The sequence below is a fragment of the Aquarana catesbeiana genome, linkage group LG06, assembly GCF_042186555.1.
Source record: "Aquarana catesbeiana isolate 2022-GZ linkage group LG06, ASM4218655v1, whole genome shotgun sequence".
Lineage (NCBI taxonomy): Eukaryota > Metazoa > Chordata > Amphibia > Anura > Ranidae > Aquarana > Aquarana catesbeiana.
The window spans coordinates 104,481,320-104,500,179 of NC_133329.1; the positions used below are offsets into that span (position 1 = coordinate 104,481,320).

At 45.2% G+C, this 18,860-nt stretch overlaps 1 protein-coding gene across 4 annotated transcripts in view; it reads left to right on the forward strand.

The window, feature by feature from the left end:
- GLIS2 (GLIS family zinc finger 2) overlaps positions 1–18,860 on the forward strand; it is a 95,953-nt gene that overhangs the window by 58,470 nt on the left and 18,623 nt on the right. For all 4 annotated transcript variants that reach the window (XM_073636585.1, XM_073636583.1, XM_073636584.1 and 1 more), the window contains exon 3: positions 2,008–2,156. In XM_073636585.1, coding sequence (XP_073492686.1) covers positions 2,008–2,156 — 149 coding nt within the window. The remainder of the gene's footprint in view (positions 1–2,007; positions 2,157–18,860) is intronic.

Sequence of the window (18,860 nt, forward strand, 5' to 3'; positions counted from 1 at the left end):
GTGTGCCCACTATATTCTTACCTCTACTAGGTGTGCCCACTATACCCTCAGCCCTACCAGGTAATCCCACTATATCCTTACTCCTACCAGATGAGCCGACTATACCCTTACCCCTACCAGGTGACCCCACTATATGCTTACCCCTACTAGGTGAGCCCACTATATCTTTGCCCCTACCAGGCAAGCCCAATCAAATCCTTACCCCTACCAGATGATCTTACTATATCCTAACCCCTACCTTCTTTGTCCTCACTCGTACTAAATGGTCCCACTACAGCCTTATTCTTACTAGTTTATCCCATTATATCTTTACCTCTACCAGACGAGCCCACTATATCCTTATCCCTACCAGGTGATCCTACTATATCCTCACCCCCACTTTTTTTGTCCTCACTTGTACCACATGATCCCCTATTCTCTCAGCCCTATCAGGTGATTCTTCTATACCTTGCCTTAACCAGGGGATCGCTTTATATTCTCAGTCCCTACCAAGTGATCTGTCTAAATCAGTCTTTCTCAACCGTTTTACTATAAAATATCACTTGAAATATTTTTTACATCCAAACGACCCCTATATGACCCTCTTTCTCTATGTGACAAAATAGTTTGCAATAATGATCAATAAATGAAACAAAGAAATAATATTGGTTAATAAAGAAATTAATTAGGGGATGGATAGATGGCGCTGAAGCCTTAAGGGGAAGACGGATGACAGGTTAAGTTTATAATAATGACAATGGTATGCTGATGGTACCCCTGTGGGGCAACCAGATAATAGCTAGATAGCTTCCACATACCAAAAGGTCTGAAATTGAACTTTTTCCAAACATAAAATTAGTACAAACTCGAACACGTGTCAGGGGCCAGACACCCCCCTTCATCAGGGTTTTTGAAGAGCAACACAGCAAACAGGCCACTTACACCAACTGCTGAATGTGACTGTGTTAATACACTATTCCCCAAAAAAATATCTTATGAGTCTTCACCTTTTGATCCCATATCTTCACAAGCCCTCATGCCATGTATGCCCCCAAAATGAGTTTGTACTATGTTTATGTTTGGAATAAACCTAATTTTGGAGATGAGTTTTTATGTATGGGCTAATGGCAGATGGAGTAGGAGATACCCAGACAGATTGGGGTACGAAGTTCCGGAGTATGGGAGAGGTCCTGGAAAAGTCCTGTGGGCGAGTATTGGAGGAGGTGATAAGGAGGCGATGATAAGAAAATCATTGGAGAAGTGAAGAGGACAGTTGGGCTTAAATTGTGAGACTAGGTTGGCAATGTAGCTCAAGGCAGGGTTGTGGATTGGCATAGATAGGAACTCTCCAGCTTTCCTCTGCAGACTCATCAAAGGCTAGTCATTTTGCTTACCAGTTCTTCAGGCTGTAGAGAGTTCCCCCCACCTCAGCTGGTGATTATCAGATTGGAGCAGTGACATCACTACTCCTGTCACATAGCAGGAACTATGAAAAGAGCAGGGTGTGATCATAGGGCGAACTCAAAGAAGAAAGGACCTAAATAATAAACCCTTTGATTTGCTGCAGCACACTAAGCAAGCCACTCTGCCTCTCTTATACAAGCACATTCACTTGAGTTTTGTATATTTTAAAACAGTGCAAGTATAGGAAAGTACCTGCTCATCCTGCCAGAAATCCAGTGTGTGTCTAGCTTCCTCTAGGAAGATGACAACACAGTGCATCTTCTACTCTGAGATCCCAAGCAGTGTTGTCAGCCATGCCCCAGTCTCCTCTACTGCGCTACAGAACAGATGTGGAGAAGAGGAGATGTTCTGTAGTCAAAGAGGAGAGAACAAAGGTAGGGCTGATAATGCCGCTTGGGATTTCAGTGCAACTTTGGCAGCATTTCTGGCTCAGACAGGAAGTTATACTTGAGCCCTTTGACCTTTTTGATCCTAGAGCTATCTATATCACCTGCGGGCTCACTTTTGTTCTCATGAACCCTGTTGCCACACACCACTAACACCTCTCCGCTTTGATATCCTCAGGGTACCTGCCTCGTTTTCGGGATGGGGACAGCTCACCTTTTTCTTCTCCTCCAGTGGTGGACCTTAGTCTCTCCCCACCTTCTGAGATGGACTCCCCCAGCCGTGCATCCTTATCCCCAGAGAGGATGATGGGAGGGGATAACATACTGGTAAGTCTCAGTCTTGTATCTGTTGTGTATTACATTGATGTCATATAGGAGGGAAACCTTCTGTATTTCCACTATATCCCATTGTGCAATAGTTTTTTTTAGTAGAAAGATAGACCTACATTGTAGAATAAGACGATCCCAGAAAAATTTTGCCTGGCTTTCATTATAATGAATTTCTTTACCATGGTGTCAGTCATGATTTGTGATAAAAAATATCATATAATCATAACTGATTAGATAGTAACACCTTACAAGTTAGTGTGAGAACTAAAACCATACAAGTTATGGTGACAAGGGACTAAAGGAATCAAAAGGCCTTGCAAATAAATTTGTGCGTAGCACAGTAAAGATTTCTTATAACAGAAGCTATTCACATGTCTTGTTCCATCAAATATCCCAGATATAAGAGGATTATACCTCCTTTCAGGACAATGTGCAGAGCTATGCAAATCATTACTTTGTTCGACAATCAGCCAGATGCACATCCAGAACTGCTGTTGTAATATAAAGTTAGGTCCATATATTTTTGGCCACAGTCACAATTTTCATACTTTTGGCTCTGTATGCCACCAGAATAAAAGTAAAATGAAACAATCCAAATTCATTTGAAGTGCAGACTTTCAGATTTAATTCAAGGGGATGAACATAAATATCAAGTAAAAATTTTTGGAACTGCAACCGTTTTTATACACAGACCCCCCCCCCATTTTCAGGGGCTCAAATGTAATTGGACAAATGAATATAATCATAAGTAAAATGTTCATTTTTTTTTTCAATTAACGTTTTTTTTATTGGTTATCTCGAAAAGGTTAACAATACACAGAAGTGAAGGAACAACAATAGCAAGTGTATGAAAAGGGCAATGTGAAGTCTGTACACAGCAATGCTAGGGAGGTAAACTGTATGCACAAGCATTACAAAATATAACCTGATTCTTTTAGCAGCAGTGTCCTTGGAGCACAACTCAATATACAGTATCCTAGAGCTGATATCACATATAACCTTGCAGAGATAGTCTGCGCGTTAAGGAAGAAGAAAGAGAAGGGGGGGAAAGACAGAAAGATAGAAAGAGTAAGGTAAAGAGGGCAGTAGATTACCGCTTCAGCTCCTGTACCGGCTTACTGCAAGTCCTCCCGGAGATGCTACCTTTCCCAGACCACATTGTACTCGTCCAACCTATCCTGTATTCTGGCCGTCATTTTTTCCATGAGTTCCTCATCTTTGATTCTGGAGTACAGGGCTTCTTGAGATGGAGGTGAGTTTTTCTTCCAATTAAGGACTATTAGGCACCGGGCTGCTGTGAGAATATGTCTAAGCAATTTCTTGCATGGTTTAGGTATTTTTGGTTGGGAAAGGCTAAACAAGAAAAATTTAAGCGAGAGAGGTATTGGAACCCCAAAGAGGCGGGTTAATGATTGTTGGGTCGAACTCCAGAACGGGGCTATGAGAGGACATGACCAATAAATGTGGAAGAGAGAGACTCTGTCTCGTTGGCAGCACCATCGGTCAGAGGTGGAGGGGTAAATTTTATGGAGTACAGCTGGGGTCGGGTACCAAAAAAAGAGAATCTTATACGACTTTTCTTTGTAGAGGGTACATAGGGAACTTTTGGCCGCCTGCCTCCAGACTGCCTGCCATGCCTCCACTGGGAGTTCCTCTCCTAACTCTCTCTCCCAGCGTATGGTGTATGCATGTTTACCTCTTGTTGGTATTGGGTATGCATTTAGGATCTGATATATGTCTGAGATCAATCCTCTGTGATTTCGCCCCTCTAGCATGATCCGTTCAAATGGAGAGGGTGGGGAGAATTGCAGGTGCGGGGCTATGGTTTGGGCAAAATGTCTGATCTGCAAATAACTATAGAACATCTGTCGTGGCAAGTCATGCTTGGTTTGGAGCTCTGAGAATGTCAACAGCCCCCGGGATCTAAGGTCCACCAGATGGCCAAAGTGGAATAAATTCCGTAAGGCCCACGGCCAGGACATCTGGTGGGTGAGGCTAGTCGGTATTTTGGGGTTACAAAGAAAGGAGTTAATCAGTGAGCATTCAGACTTAAGCTCGCCTTCATGTGACAACTTGTGCCAAAGCTGTCGGAGCTGGGACATCGATCCCAATAGTCGGCCCGGGTCCACCTCCACATTCGTGTTCCAGAGGAGACTGTTTGGGTGTACCGGGGCTAACCATATTTTTTCTATCCCTGTCCATTTATTGTAGGACCTCTGGGGGAACCAGGAGACTATTGCTCGTAGTTGGGCCGCTTGATAGTACCTAACGAAATTAGGAAATCCCAGGCCCCCATCTGTACTCAACGCGGTCATGACGGAGGAGGGTATCCTATGTTTTTTATAGTTCCAGACATATCTCAGCATGTCACTCTGAGAGTCTGCATAGATGGGCATAAGGGATTGGGATGGGCAATGTCTGAAATAGGTAGGGGAGCTTCGGAAGGATGACCATTTTGATGGACGAGATCCGCCTCAAAAGGGTGATACGATGGGTTTTCCATTTTTGGATGAGCTCCCTAATCAACCAATATAGGGGAGGGAAATTGGCTTGATACAGTGTGCTGAAAGACGGGGTAATAGAAACCTCCAGGTATTTGAGGGAGGTACGTGCCCATCTATAGGGGAAGGTTGACTGTAAGTGATTGACCTCATCCTCCGGGACATTAATTGGAAGGGCCATAGATTTTGACGCGTTTGTTTTGTACCCCAAGAGTGCCCCATACCTATCTAACTCGGCATGGAGGTTGGGTAGGGAAATCCTAGGCTGGGTCAGAGTAAGGATGATGTCATCTGCGAATAGAGATATTTTAAATTCCTTTCCCCTTACCGGGATCCCCCGAATGTCCAGGTTACCCCTAATGGCCGCCGCCGGGTGCTCCACACAGTGCGAATAGCAGGGGGGAGAGCGGACAGCCCAGGCGGGTGCCATTAGCTATCGAGAAGGTGAGTGATGTGGTGAAGGGATTTGTACCGCCCGTAGGAAGGGTCCCCTAAAACCCATGTGGCGCAGTGTAGCCATCATGAAGGGCCAGCTCAGACAATCAAATGCCTTTTCTGCATCTAGACTCAGGATCACAGATTCTGAGTTGTCTCTATTGGCCACATCGATTAGGTCAATAACTTTTCTAGTGTTGTCTCCTGCCTGGCGCAGGGGGCCGAAGCCCACTTGGTCCTTTTGTATCAAGGCGGGGAGGATTACATTCAATCTAATTGAAAGAATTTTTGTGAATATTTTTAGGTCTGAATTAAGTAAGGCTATTGGTCTGTAACTGGCGCATAAGGCCGGGTCCTTATCTGGTTTTGGTATCAGGGATAGGAAAGAGCCTTGCATATCGCTCGGGACGGGGGTCTGATGAAGGAAAGCATTGTACAATTTGGTCATATGTGGACTCAGGAAGGGAAGGAAGGTCTTGTAGTACTCGTACGGCAACCCGTCCGGTCTGGGGTATTCGTGGGCTGGGAGGGCTTTTATGGTCGACGCCAATTCTTTCACGGAGATGGGGGCGTTCAGTTCTTGCAGGTCAGTATCCCGAAGTCAGGGCAATCCGACCCGCTCGAGATACTGGGTCATACAGTTGACTAAGTCAGGCGGCGGAGTATTATGCGGTATCTCCGCTTTGTTGTATAGATCTGTGTAGAAGTCAGCGAATGTGTTCGCTATGTCCTGAGGGTGGGTCAGTGTGTCACCCTTTCTGTTTTTGATTTGATGTGGTGTAGATGTATGGGCCCGGTCTGCCAGCTTCCTGGCTAGGAGTAATTGTGCTTTGTTATCTTTGTCGTAATATAGTTGTTTCAGGTGGATCAGTGCTTTTTCCACCTGACCCATCGCTAGGTCCCGAAGTGTCATTTGTACGTGAACTATTTGTTTAAGGAGTGGAATGGACAGTGAGTTTTGGAGCTTAGCTTCCAGGGTCTTTAGCTGTTTTTCAGCTAGCAGTCTGGCAGCCTTAGCATCTTTCTTCATAGCTGAAGAGAGGGCAAGACAACGGCCCCTGAGAACTGCCTTGTGGGCAGTCCACAATGTAGGGAAGGAAATGTCCGGGGTGTCAATTTCGACGAAGTTGTGTTGCAGGGTGGATTCTAGTTCCATTTTAGAGGGGACATGTTGCAAGAGGAGGTTGTTCGACCTAAAGTTGTAAGGCCTGCGGAGAGGAGTGCCTAGGTTTAAGGATAGTGTGATAGGGGCGTGGTCAGACCAGGAGATGGGAAGTATGTGCGCGGATTCGGTGAATGCATACAAAGAGGTACTCTATGCGCGAGTGAGTGTGGTGGGGTGCAGAGTAGAAGGTGTATTGATAATCCCCCCGGGTGGAGAGCCCACCAGGCGGAGAGCCCACCAGGCATCAAAATGAGCATAACTTCTAGTGAGCTGGCAGAACAGCCTTGAGTCTCTGAGGGCTCGGGCTTGTGATGCCTGGGGGCTCGCCACAAGGCGGTCACAGGTTGTGGAGTGGGATAAATTAAAATCCCCCCTATCACTAGAAAATCGCGGGGCGTCTGGAATAGGCGAGTGAGGACCTTGGGCAGGAACCTGTGTTGGCGTGTGTTCGGGGTGTAGAGGGCACAAAGGGTGAGGGCTTGCGTCTGCCAGAGGCCTCGAATAATAATAAAATGGCCTTGCGGGTCTAGGTAGGTGCTGGTGCAGGTGAAGGGGGCCCCTTTTTTAAAAAGTATAGCAACACCCGCTCTCTTACGCGGGTTAAAGGCTTGATATACCTGGGGGAAGTGTCTGGAAGCAAATGTGAAGGAGTCTCCTTTGTTAAAATGCGTTTCCTGCACCATAATACTATCTGCCCTTGACTATTTGAACTCTCAGAGCGCCAAATGTCTTTTCTTGTTGGTGTTGAGGCCGTGGACATTGAGTGACATTATCTTAGCCATTGTTAAATGTGAGGTGGGTTACAGAGATACTTAGCTGAATCAGTTGGCGGTATGTCCAGGTCTGGGATTGTGGCATCAAGAGGAGGAGGGCCGGCGGCCGACAGGGCTTTTGCTGGAAATCAGTCTGTGGAGAGAAGGAGAGAGATCTGGAAAGAAGAAAGAAAGTTAGGGTAGAAGCACAACTAGTCAGTACATCAAACATTTTCAATTAGGTCCACGAAAACCTAGGAGTCACGGGGCCTATATAGTTCCAATTGGACTCCCCAACTAGGGAATCAAAAAAGGGTCCAGTTGGGGAGACACAGGTAGACCAGAGTCCAGAAAGGAACTATCAGATGGTAAACCACGGGGGGGGGGGGGGGTATAGGAAACCTAAAAAATCAGCGCCCCCTAAAGGAGTCAGCCAGTTTTGTGTTTGGGTGATTTACGGGAAGAGTTCAGACCCCTAGGGCATTTGGTAGAGGGGACCTGCTGCTAGACCACCGGTGGTGGAGGGGGAGTGGCTACTAGGTCCCATTCAGGTAGGCATGGCGATTCCCAGGGTGTCACAGAAGGAAACCAAATCTTCTGGGTAGCATAGGACAGCAGATTTTCCCTGGTGTCTGGCAGTTAAACTGAAGGGGTATCCCCATCTGTAGACAATGTTTTTTTCTTGTAGGGTGCGCAGGAGGGGTTGTAACAGTCTGCGTTTTTGGAGTGTGATCCAGGAGAGGTCTGGATAGATCTGCAGCAGGGAGTTGTCAAAGGCCAGATTGCGGACGCATAATGTCCACTTTCAAGGTGTAGGAATGAACTCGGCAAATGACGTCCCTTGGTTTAGAAGCGGGGTCCTTAGGGCGAAGGGCATGGTGGGCTCTGTCCATCTCAATATGTTTGTCTACGGGTTCTCCCAGAATTTCATTAAACAGTGTCTGTAGTGTGGACTGCAGATCTTCAGCAACTTACGTTTCAGGTAGGCCTCGGACACAGATATTATTCCTACGCCCCCTGTTGTTCAGGTCCTCTACATGACGTTGCATATCTCGTAGCATGAGGCGATGGTCCGAGTTCTGTATTTGGGTTCGATGTACCGCTAACTCGGTCTCTTGTATTTCCTCCTCCGCCATATCCACCCTGTCAGCTAGGTGTTTGAGGCCCACCTGAAGGGTCTGGATCTCAGTTTGGCAGGTGACCTTCATGCCCGCTATGAGCTGTTTGAAGTCCTCTTTGGTCAGGATGGCTTGTAGGTAGGCCTGCCAAGGGGGTGAGTCCCTCCGTCCTGGCCTGGAAACAGGCAGGAAGGGGGTAGTGGGTGGTATTCCACTGCAGGGGTGCCTTGAGTTTGGGGTGGAGGCCGGGATGGCGGGAGGTCCCAGGGCTCTGACCACGACGTGGCGTGGGGGGACGGCGGTATGGGCGCCGGTGGGTCATCTCTTGGAGGCTGTGCCCGGGCTAATGCCACCTGAGCATAGGAGGGGGGGTTGCAGCTTGACCCCCGGAAAGGCTGTGCTCCCTGAAGCGAGTGGGCCTTTGGGCCTTGGGTGAGGTTGGGCCCACCAGGGTGGTGGAGTGTGTCCCACTGCCTCCAGCAGATTCTGGGGCAGCCTGTGTGTGCCTGGGGCCTGGGAGTGCCGGAAAGTCCTCCATTGCGTCTGAAGAGGTGGGACAGAGAGAGCCCGTGTCATGGACTCCAGGGTCTGACGCTGCTCTCAGTAGTCTGGGGAAGGCCTCCGTGCACTGTGTGTACTGCAATGGAGGCTGATTCTCGGGCCTTTCCCCATGTGGTGCGAGCGGGATGTGGGGGAGAGCGGTGTTGGTGACTCACCGCCTAGTGGACCCCGGCAGGTCTTGGGGACATCTGAGGAGATATATGTTGCTCCTGTGGTGGATGGCTTCTCCGCGGGGACGGCGGTGTGGAGGCCCATTGTTGGTAAGATGCGGTGTCCGGCGCCATTTTACTGTGCCCGCCCGGCTGCATGTCAGGCAGTTTAAAATACTCGTGGAATGACGAGGATGAGCCCGGCGGTGGTTGGGATGATCCGTGAGCTGAGGAGGATCGAGTTGTGCGTGAACCGCCCATGGATGGGTGAGTTTGGCCCCCGAATTTGGCCTAATTAGCTGCGGGCTGGAGGAGAGCTCTTAGGCTAAGCGTCCGTCCAGGTCGGTCCGTCCAGGTCGGTCCGTCCAGGCCCCCAAAATGTTAATTTTTAATATTTTGTTGAGAATCCTTTACTGGCAATGACTGCCTGAAGTCTGGAACCCATGGACATTACCAAAGACTGGGTTTCCACCTTTCTGATACTTTGCCAGGCTCCTCCTGCAGCTGTCTTCAGTTGCTCTTTGTTTGTGGGTCTTTCTGCCTTTAGTTTTGCCTTCAGCAAATGAAATGCATGCTCAATTGGGTTGAGATCAGGTGATTGACTCAGCCATTGCAGAATATTCCACTTCTTTTCCTTCAAAAGCTCCTGGGTTGCTTTTCCAGTGTGTTTTGGATCATTGTCCATCTGTACTGTAAAGCACCATCCAATCAACTTTGCTGCATTTGGCTGAATCTGGGCTGACAGTATATCTCTAAACACTGTAGAATTCATCCGGCTTATTTAAGGTACTTATATAGTGTCGTCAATTTACGCAGCGCTTTACATATGCATTGTACATTCACATCAGTCCCTACCCTTAAGGAGCTTACAATCTAAGGTCCCTAACTCACATTCATATACTGGGGCCAATTTAGACAGAAGCCAATTAACCTATCAGCATGTCTTTGAAGTGTGGGAGGAAACCAGAGCACCGGGAGGAAACCCCCACCATCAATAAACACCAATGACCCAGTGCCACTGGAAGCCATGCATGCCCGTGCTGTCATACTGCCTCCACCATGTTTTACAGATGACGTTGTGTGCTTTGGACCATGAGCTGTTCCAAGCCTTCTCCACACTTTTTGCTTCCCGTCATTCTGGTACAGATTATTCTTAGTTTCATCCATCCAAAAATAGTTTTCCAGAACTGGTCTGGCTTTTTTAGATATTTTTTGGCAAGTCTAATCTGGCTTTTCTATTCTTCAGGCTTATGAATGGTTTGCACCTTGTGGGGAACCCTCTGTATTTGCTCCTGTGAACTCTCTTGATTCTAGACTTTGACAACAATACACCCACCTCCTGGAGATAGTCCTTCACTTGTCTGGATGTTGTGAATGGGTTTTTCTTTACCATAGAGAGTATCCTGCGATCATCCACCACTGTTGTCTTCCGTGGACATCCAGGCCTGTTTATGTTGCTGAGCTCATCAGTGCGTTCTTCTTTCCTCAGAATGTACCAAACTGTTGATTTGGCCACTCCTAATGTTGCTGCTATCTCTCTGATGGATTTGTTTCATTTTCAAAGCCTTACAATGGCCTGTTTCACTTGCATGGACAGCTCATTTGAATGCAAAATGTAGGTTCACAGCAATAGATTCCAAATACAAATACCACACTTAGGATCAACTCCAGACCTTTTACCTGATTAATTGATGAAGAAATAACGAAGGAGTAGCCCACACCTGGCCATGAAACCACTTTTGATTCAATTGTCCAATTACCTTTGGTCCCTTAAAAAAGGGGGATGGCTATTCTTAAGAGCTGTAATTCCTAAACCCTTCCTCCGATTTGGATGTACATACCCTCAAATTAAACCTGAGAGTGTGCACTTTTAGCCCATATCCATTATATAACTATAGCTTGAACATGTTTTGGTAAATACTTGAAAAAAATCTAAAATTGTGCCTGTGTCCAAATATTCCAAATGTATATGGACCTAACTGTAGCTTAATATAGTATATTACAGCCTTTTTCAACCAGGGTCCCCAGGCACCCTGGGGTGCCTTCAGGTGTGCCTTGGCAAAATTCCTAAGAATCGCCCAAAAAATTGTATACAAGCCATCGGGTGGATCAAGCCTGCCTTTTAGTTAAAGTGGTTGTAAACCTCAGACATGAAATATTAACAAACCATATCCCTCTATAGCAGGGGTCTTAAACTGGCGGCCCTCCAGCTATTGCGTAACTACAAGTCCAATGAGGCATTGCAAGGATGAAAGTTACAAGCATGACTCCCTCAGGTAGCGGCATAATGGGACTAGCGGCATGATGGGACTTGTAGTTTTACAACAGCTGGAGGACCACCAGTTTGAGACCCCTGCTCTATTGTGTGTACTTGTCTCAACTAAGAGCACTAAGTTTTATTTCTGTCTGCTGCTTTGTTGCTCTGCTATCAGCAAGAATCACTTCTGACAAGCTTTCCTGACACCAATAGAAAAATGGTGACAGGGGAGGGATCTCGAGGGGATTGACAGCCTCAGCTCTGTTCCTGTGATCTGTGTGGAGAAAATTTTGTAAATAAGTAATTTTCTCCTTCACTGATGTGCGCTGATGAGGCTGCACTGATGGGCACTGATTAGATGGCACTGAAGGGCACTAATGAGGTGGCACTAAAATGCAGCACTGATGGGTACTGATAGGTGGCACTTATGGGCATGGATAGGCGGCACTGATGAGCAGGCACTGTTTGGTATCACTGCTGGGCACGATCCCACAAACCACTGTAGCTGTATGTCGGCTCCTTTAAGCAGGATAGCAGGCGCGTGCCCGATGCATTGCAGGGGTGCTGTCGCAATCACAGGCACGAGAGGCAGGACAGGGACATGTGTGTGTCAACACACAAATCCCTGTTCTTTAAGCTGAGGAGAGGCAGATTGTGAGTTCCTAATAGCTAGGAACCACAATCTGTCATTTCCTATAGTCATTCCCCTCCCCCCACAGTTAGAACATGCAGTCAGGGAACACAGTTAACCCCTTGATTGCCCCCTAGTGTTAACCCCTTCCCTGCCAGTGGAATTTACACAGTAATCAGTGCATTTTTTTATAGCACTGATTGCTGTATAATTGTCAATGGTCCAAAAATGTGTCAAAAGTGTCCGATGTGTCCGCCATAATGTCGCAGTCCCGATAAAAATCGCAGATCGCTGCCTTTACTAGTAAAAAAAAAAAAATAATAATAAAAATGCCATAAATCTATCCCCTAGTTTGTAGACGCTATAACTTTTGCGCAAACCATCAATATACGCCTTTTGCGATTTTTATTACCAAAAATATGTAAAAGAATACATATCGGCCTAAACTAAGAAAAAAATGTGCTTTTTTTAAAAAAAAAATTGGGGATATTTATTATAGCAAAACGTACAAAATATTGTGTTTTTTTCAAAATTGTCGCTTTTTTTTGTTTATAGCACAAAAAATAAAAACCGCAGAGATGATCAAATAACACCAAAAGAAAGCTCTATTTGTGGGGACATAAAAAAGACATAAGTTTTGTTTGGGTACAGCGTTGCATGACTGCGCAATTATCAGTTAAAACAATGCAGTGCTGAATTGCAAAAAATGGCCTGGTCATTGAGCAGCCAAATCTTCTGGGGCTGAAGTGGTTAAAGGGTGCCTTGACTAAAAAAAGGCTGAGAAACACTGGTATATCATATAATATAGTGCTAATCATAATTGTTGAAAAATAAGATTTAAAGGTTTGTGTTCAGTGTTTAATCTGGCTACAGTCATTACAATCTATATAGTTGTTAGGACCCCATACACACTATTTTTATTACTATTATTACTATACACGATTTATATAGCGCCAACAGTTTACGCAGCACTTTACAATGTAGAGGGGGACAGCACAATTACAGTACAGTTCAATACCAGTGGCGTCTCCAGCTTTCATATTTAGGGGGGGCACATGGGGGGCAGGGACAAAAGTAGGGGGGCAACTATAAAATGCACATTATATGTATATATATATATATATATATATATATATATATATAGATATATAAATATATACTGGGGCCCTTTACTACGACCCCACAATGGCCCTTTCACATGTTCTGCAGTGAGCTCCCTTCCTACTGTATTGGGACCCTCCAGGGTGGCAGAAAACAAGAGATATATGTCACCAGCATACCAACAAAATATAAGGGTCCAAAGCATTGGGAGGACTATCAGGGTTGCAAAGGTTGTCTTGCCTCCGGGCCCTGGTGTTCTGCCACTATGGGGTTCCCCAGCCTCCTCTTGCTGTCCTGCCCCTGCTATTGACTGCTCTGGTCTGGCATCTCTTGGAATTTACAGGCTCGTTCTCCTGTCCTAAGGATGGGAGAAATCAGTCTGTTTTTTCAGTAACTGAGAGTTCTGGCGGAGTCCTTCCTGCAACTCGCTCTTCTCCCTGCCAATGAGGATGAAGGGGAAGGAGCAGATCGGGCGGCCGTGGTTGTGTGAGCGCTCGCATTATGCAGTGTCAGCAAGCAGAGGGAGGGGGGAGGAATCACCCGCAGGAGCTGACTGTTGACTCTCTCCCTCTTAGACATTGATTTTTTGTAAAAAAAAAAAAAAAAAATTTTTTTTATTGGGGGGGGGGGGGGGGGGGGCACATGGTGGGGCACAGCATAATGTTGGGGGGGTTAGGGCCCCCTCTGGCCCCCCCCCCAGGGACGCCATTGTTCAATACAAAAGGGACAGGAGGGCCCTGCTTGTAGAGCTTACATTCTAAAGGGAGGGGGTGGTGGTACAAAAGGTAATAGATACAGGGAATGATTTGATGGGGGGTGGCTCGGGGACAGTTGTTAGGTAGGTGTGGGATAGGCTTCCCTGAATAAGTGAGTTTTCAGGGATCTCCTAAAGGTGGACAGGTTAGGGGCTGATCGGATATACCAGGGCAGGGAGTTCCAGAGGATGGGAGAGGCTCTGGAGAAGTCCTGAAGGCGAGCATGAGAGGAGGTAACAAGGGAGCTAGACTATTAGATTTTCTGCAGATTTTTTTTTTTCAGATTTACCAAAACCATGTAGTGCAAGGCCTGCCTGATTGCATACAAATTGAAACTCTTAAGGTTTGACCTCCTATTATATGGTTTTGGTAAATCTGAAGACAAAAATCTGCAGATAATCGAATAGTGTGTATATGGGGCTTTAAGGTCATTGCAAAGTCAAGGTGTAGACAAATATACACCCCTGTGAGTGTCGTGTATGCCTGCAAGGGAATGCACAGGTGTCTCATTCATGTCAGTTAGGATGCAGTGGCTGCATAGATACAGCCAGTGCTCCCCATTTCACAGCTGTGTGGGATGCCGGTCCCTGAACGCAAATCGCGTGCATTTTGTGTGTGACGGATGTCAGATTGGGAGCAGTGGCTGTGTCTGTGCAGCCGCTGTGTCCCAAATGACATGAATGGGACTGTCTGCACGGGGATGCATGGATTACTTGATTTCTTGATTACAAGCATGGCCCCCCGCACAAGTATATGTTTGAGAGTACACGCGTGTGAACGAGGCCTAAGGGTCTTTGTTGATGGGCTTATGGCTTGTGTCGATAGGGGAATGCAGTTTGTTTTTAGATGCATTTGAACTCTGAGACACATCATTCATAATTCATATATAGGTGTGTTGGACTTGCAGTTGACCTCCTTCTAAGCTGCATTTGGCCTCCTTCTAAGCTGCATCAACCTGCTCCAAGCTGCTTTTGCAATCTCATTGACTTGTATGGGGTTTAGAAGTGTCTCTGGCACAAACAAAAACCTGTTAGAACTGGACCTCATTTGTGTGTGGCAAAGGTTTACAATCTGGTTAGCTGTAACAAATATGTTCCAGTTTATGCAATTCATTTTTCCCTCACATTTTGTATTTTAATGCTGTTATTCAAGTTTTCCCAAAGGTCACAAACATCATACAAATATAGACCATGCCAAAAATATCTTGACTCTCACTTCTCTAATGTGTTCTCATGCCAGTGATTTTATTTTGAATTACCTGTCCCAACATTACATTTTCATAAGCTCCTATCAGTGGATATATAGTTATATTAAAGCTCAATTGAACTCTTATGCCCCGTACATGCGGTCGGACTTTGTTCGGACATTCCGACAACAAAATCCATGGATTTTTTCCGACGGATGTTGGCTCAAACTTGTCTTGCATACACACGGTCACACAAAGTTGTCGGAAAATCCGATCGTTCTAAACACGGTGACGTAAAACACGTACGTCGGGACTATAAACGGGGCAGTGGCCAATAGCTTTCATCTCTTTATTTATTCTGAGCATGCGTGGCACTTTGTCCGTCGGATTTGTGTACACACGATCGGAATTTCCGACAACGGATTTTGTTGTTGGAAAATTTTATATCCTACTCTCAAACTTTGTGTGTCGGAAAATCCGATGGATAATGTGTGATGGAGCCCACACACGGTCGGAATTTCCGACAACAAGGTCCTATCACACATTTTCCGTCGGAAAATCCGACCGTGTGTACGGGGCATTCGTTTAAATCAGCTCAATACATTCCAAGAGCATTAAAGCAAGAGTTGTCTAATGTCCCATAATATTTGTTTACTTTCTAAAACAGCCACATGAGGTAGAAAAGCCTGTCCCCTGCCAGGGTGCTGCAGACAAAACCCAATGCTTTCTGTGAAGAATGCTACCTACTGAGTCAAACCTAAAGCTTGTGTTTTGTGATTGCAAAGCTCTGGCTCTGACTCCGTAGTACAGGGCCTTGAAAAAGTATTCATACCCCTTGACATTTTTCACATTTTGTCATGCTGCAACCAAAAACGTAAATGTATTTTATTGGGATTTTATGTGATAGACCAACACAAAGTGGCACATAATTGTGAAGTGGAAGGAAAATGATAAATGGTTTTCAATTTTTTTTTTACAAATAAATATGTGAAAAGTGTGGCGTGCATTTGTATTCAGAGTCAATACTTTGTAGAACCACATTTCGCTGCAAGTCTTTTTAGAGATGTCTCTACCAGCTTTGCACATCTAGAGAGTGACATTTTTGCCCATTCTTCTTTGCAAAATATCTCAAGTTCTGTCAGATTGGATGGAGAGCGTCTGTGAACAGCAATTTTCAAGTCTTGCCACAAATTCCCAATTGGATTTAGGTCTGGACTTTGGCTGAACCATTCTAACATATGAATATGCTTTGATCTAAATCATTCCATTGTAGCTTTGGTTGTATGTTTAGGGTCGTTGTCCGGCTGGAAGGTGAACCTCCACCTCAGTCTCAAGTCTTTTGCAGACTCTAACAGGTTTTCTTCCTAAGGCCCATACACACAATCGGACTTTTTGACAACAAACATGCAAATTAGCTGTTTTAAGGCAACATCCAAACGTATGTATGCTCCATCGGTTTTCATCGGACAAATGTTGGCTGTGCGAACAGACAAACTTGGCGGCAACAAAAGTCCGACGTCGGCAAGTCCAATCGTGTGTACACAAAACCATTGGACTTTAGTACAAAGTACAAACACGCATGCTCAGAACCAATGCAAAAGATCAGACAACAATACAGAAGTTGACCAAAGGGTGGCGTCGGAGAATTGAACGTCCTCTTTTGAAGTGTCGTCAGTACGCTGAAACGTCATTACGTTCGTGTTTGTTGCCTAAAAAGTCCTGCCGTGTGTATGCTTAACAAATTCACGGCCAACGCCCCTTGTACTGAAATCCACGGGAAAGTTTTTATAAAGTCCGATCGTGTGTACGAGGCTTTAGATTGCCCTGTATTTGGCTCCATTCATCTTCCTATCAACTCTGAGCAGCTTACCTGTTAAGTTGCACACAGGTGGACTATATTAACTAATTAGGTGACTTCTGAAGGCAATTGGTTCCACTAGATTTTCATTAGAGGTATCAAACTAAAGGGGCTGAATGTAAATGCACACCACACTTTTCAGATATTTATTTGTAAAAAAAATTGAAAGCCATTTATCCCTTTCCTTTAGATTTCACAATTATGTGCCACTTTGTGTTGGTCTATCACATAAAATCCCCCAAAAAACACATTTACGTTTTTGGTTGTAATGTGGAAAATTTCAAGGGGTGTGAATACTTTTTCAAGGCACTGTATATAGTTATATTAAAGCTCATTTGAACTCTTAGTTTAAATAAGCTCAATACATTCCAAGAGCATTAAAACAAGAGTTGTTTAATGCCCTATATTTTTTTACTTTCTACAGCAGCCACAGGTGGTAGAAAAGCCTGTCCCCTGCCAAGATGCTGCAAACAAGAACCAATGTTTTATGTGAAGAAGTAGTGGACTCTTTGCAGAGGTCTGGCATGCCACCTACTGAGTCAAATCTAAAGCTTATGCTCTGTGATTGCAGAGCTCTGGCTTTGACTCAGTAGGCGTGCGCACAGGATGCACACAGGGTGTGCATAGGTGTAGCACAGGGTGTGCTGGGTGTGTCTGGGCACACCCTAATCACCCTATATGGTGCCAATTCCCCCTGCTTCCTGGCATCCCACATTCCCCTCCCTGCAGTGCTGCCAGCTTCCCTCCTCTCCCACTGACTGCTGTGGGAGATGTTTCAGGATGGATGAATGAATATATACAGTGAGTGATCTGTACCAATCACTCCTGTGTTCATTCTTAACTGAAGCATAGTAAACTAAGTTTATTACTCTTCAGTTTGTGAATGAACAGGAAGCCGCTCAGCAAAGAGCACTTCAAATTTGTTCACTGTCCAGTGCAGCTGAAGCTGCAGAGAAAGGGAATGGGGAAGGTCTGTTCTCAGTGCCTTTCTCTCTGTTTAGACCCTTGATATTTCACCAAAGCCCCCCTACAAGGCTTCTAAAGAAATTGTAAAAAACAAAAATAATAATAATGTAAAAAATAATGAAAAAATAAAATTGTAAAAAAATTATCTTTAAAAATAATAAAAATAAAAACTACTGGCGCCATCCACTGCCTTACTGACACCAATCTCTGCTCTGCTTACACCATCCACTGCTCTGCTGATATAAACACATGTGTGTTTGTGTTCTGGGTGCACACCCTAATGTAATAGGCTGTGCACACCAATGGCGGCATGTCAAACCTCTCCAGAGAGATCGCTGACCAATGGTGGCAGGACACTGGCTTGCTCACATACCTGATGAAGGGGCCCTGCGTGGTTCCGAAACGTTGCTCTGCTTTGTGTTATGATCATGCAATAAAAATCAGTTTGGACGCTACCTTGTCGATCCATGGTGTGCTGGCAAATGTCTCCATTAGGACACAGACTTTTTGCTTAGGCTGCAGCTACTTTCTAAAGTGTGACATGGCCCCTGCTGGGTCACACTTATAGCTCTGCAATCAGCAAAGTGCGGGCTCCGTGATGTTTAGTCTGCAGGGGACATGTCAGACCTCTGCAGATAGGACACTGCTTCCACACAGAGGGCAAGGGTTCCACTCTGCATCACGTTGACAGGACATGGGGTTTTCTACTTAGGCTGTGGCTGCTTTTTAAAGTTCAGCATGCCCCTTGCTGGATCTCACCCATAGCTCTGCATAATTCACTACTGAACTCTGCACTCTGTAACATAATCCTGAACTCTGCTCCCTGTACATAACACACTCCTGAACCCCGCACTCTGTATGTAGCGCACCCCAAATCATAAAGGCCATGATGAAATTTAGTTTGTCACCCCTGCTGTACTTTAAGAAAAGGAATTCCAACTTTTGCATCATTTTTATTTGCTGAATGCTTGTAATGAACTTCTGACTTGATCTGAAGGAAATGTTAGGAAATTATTATTTTTAGAAAGTTTGTTCAATTATTTTCAAACGGAATGACCAAAATAAATTGAAAGAATAGGATGGAAAGTTTTTGATGAATCTAATATAAATGAATTAGTTTCTTATCATTGAATTCTCTCCCAGCCGAGAAAAATCCTAACTAGTCCTATGCAAATGAACTTTTTAAGTTATTCTAGAAGTAGAGTCATCAATCTATGGAAATCTACACAGTGATGTGAAACTCTAACAAAAAGCCCAGTTCGAAAT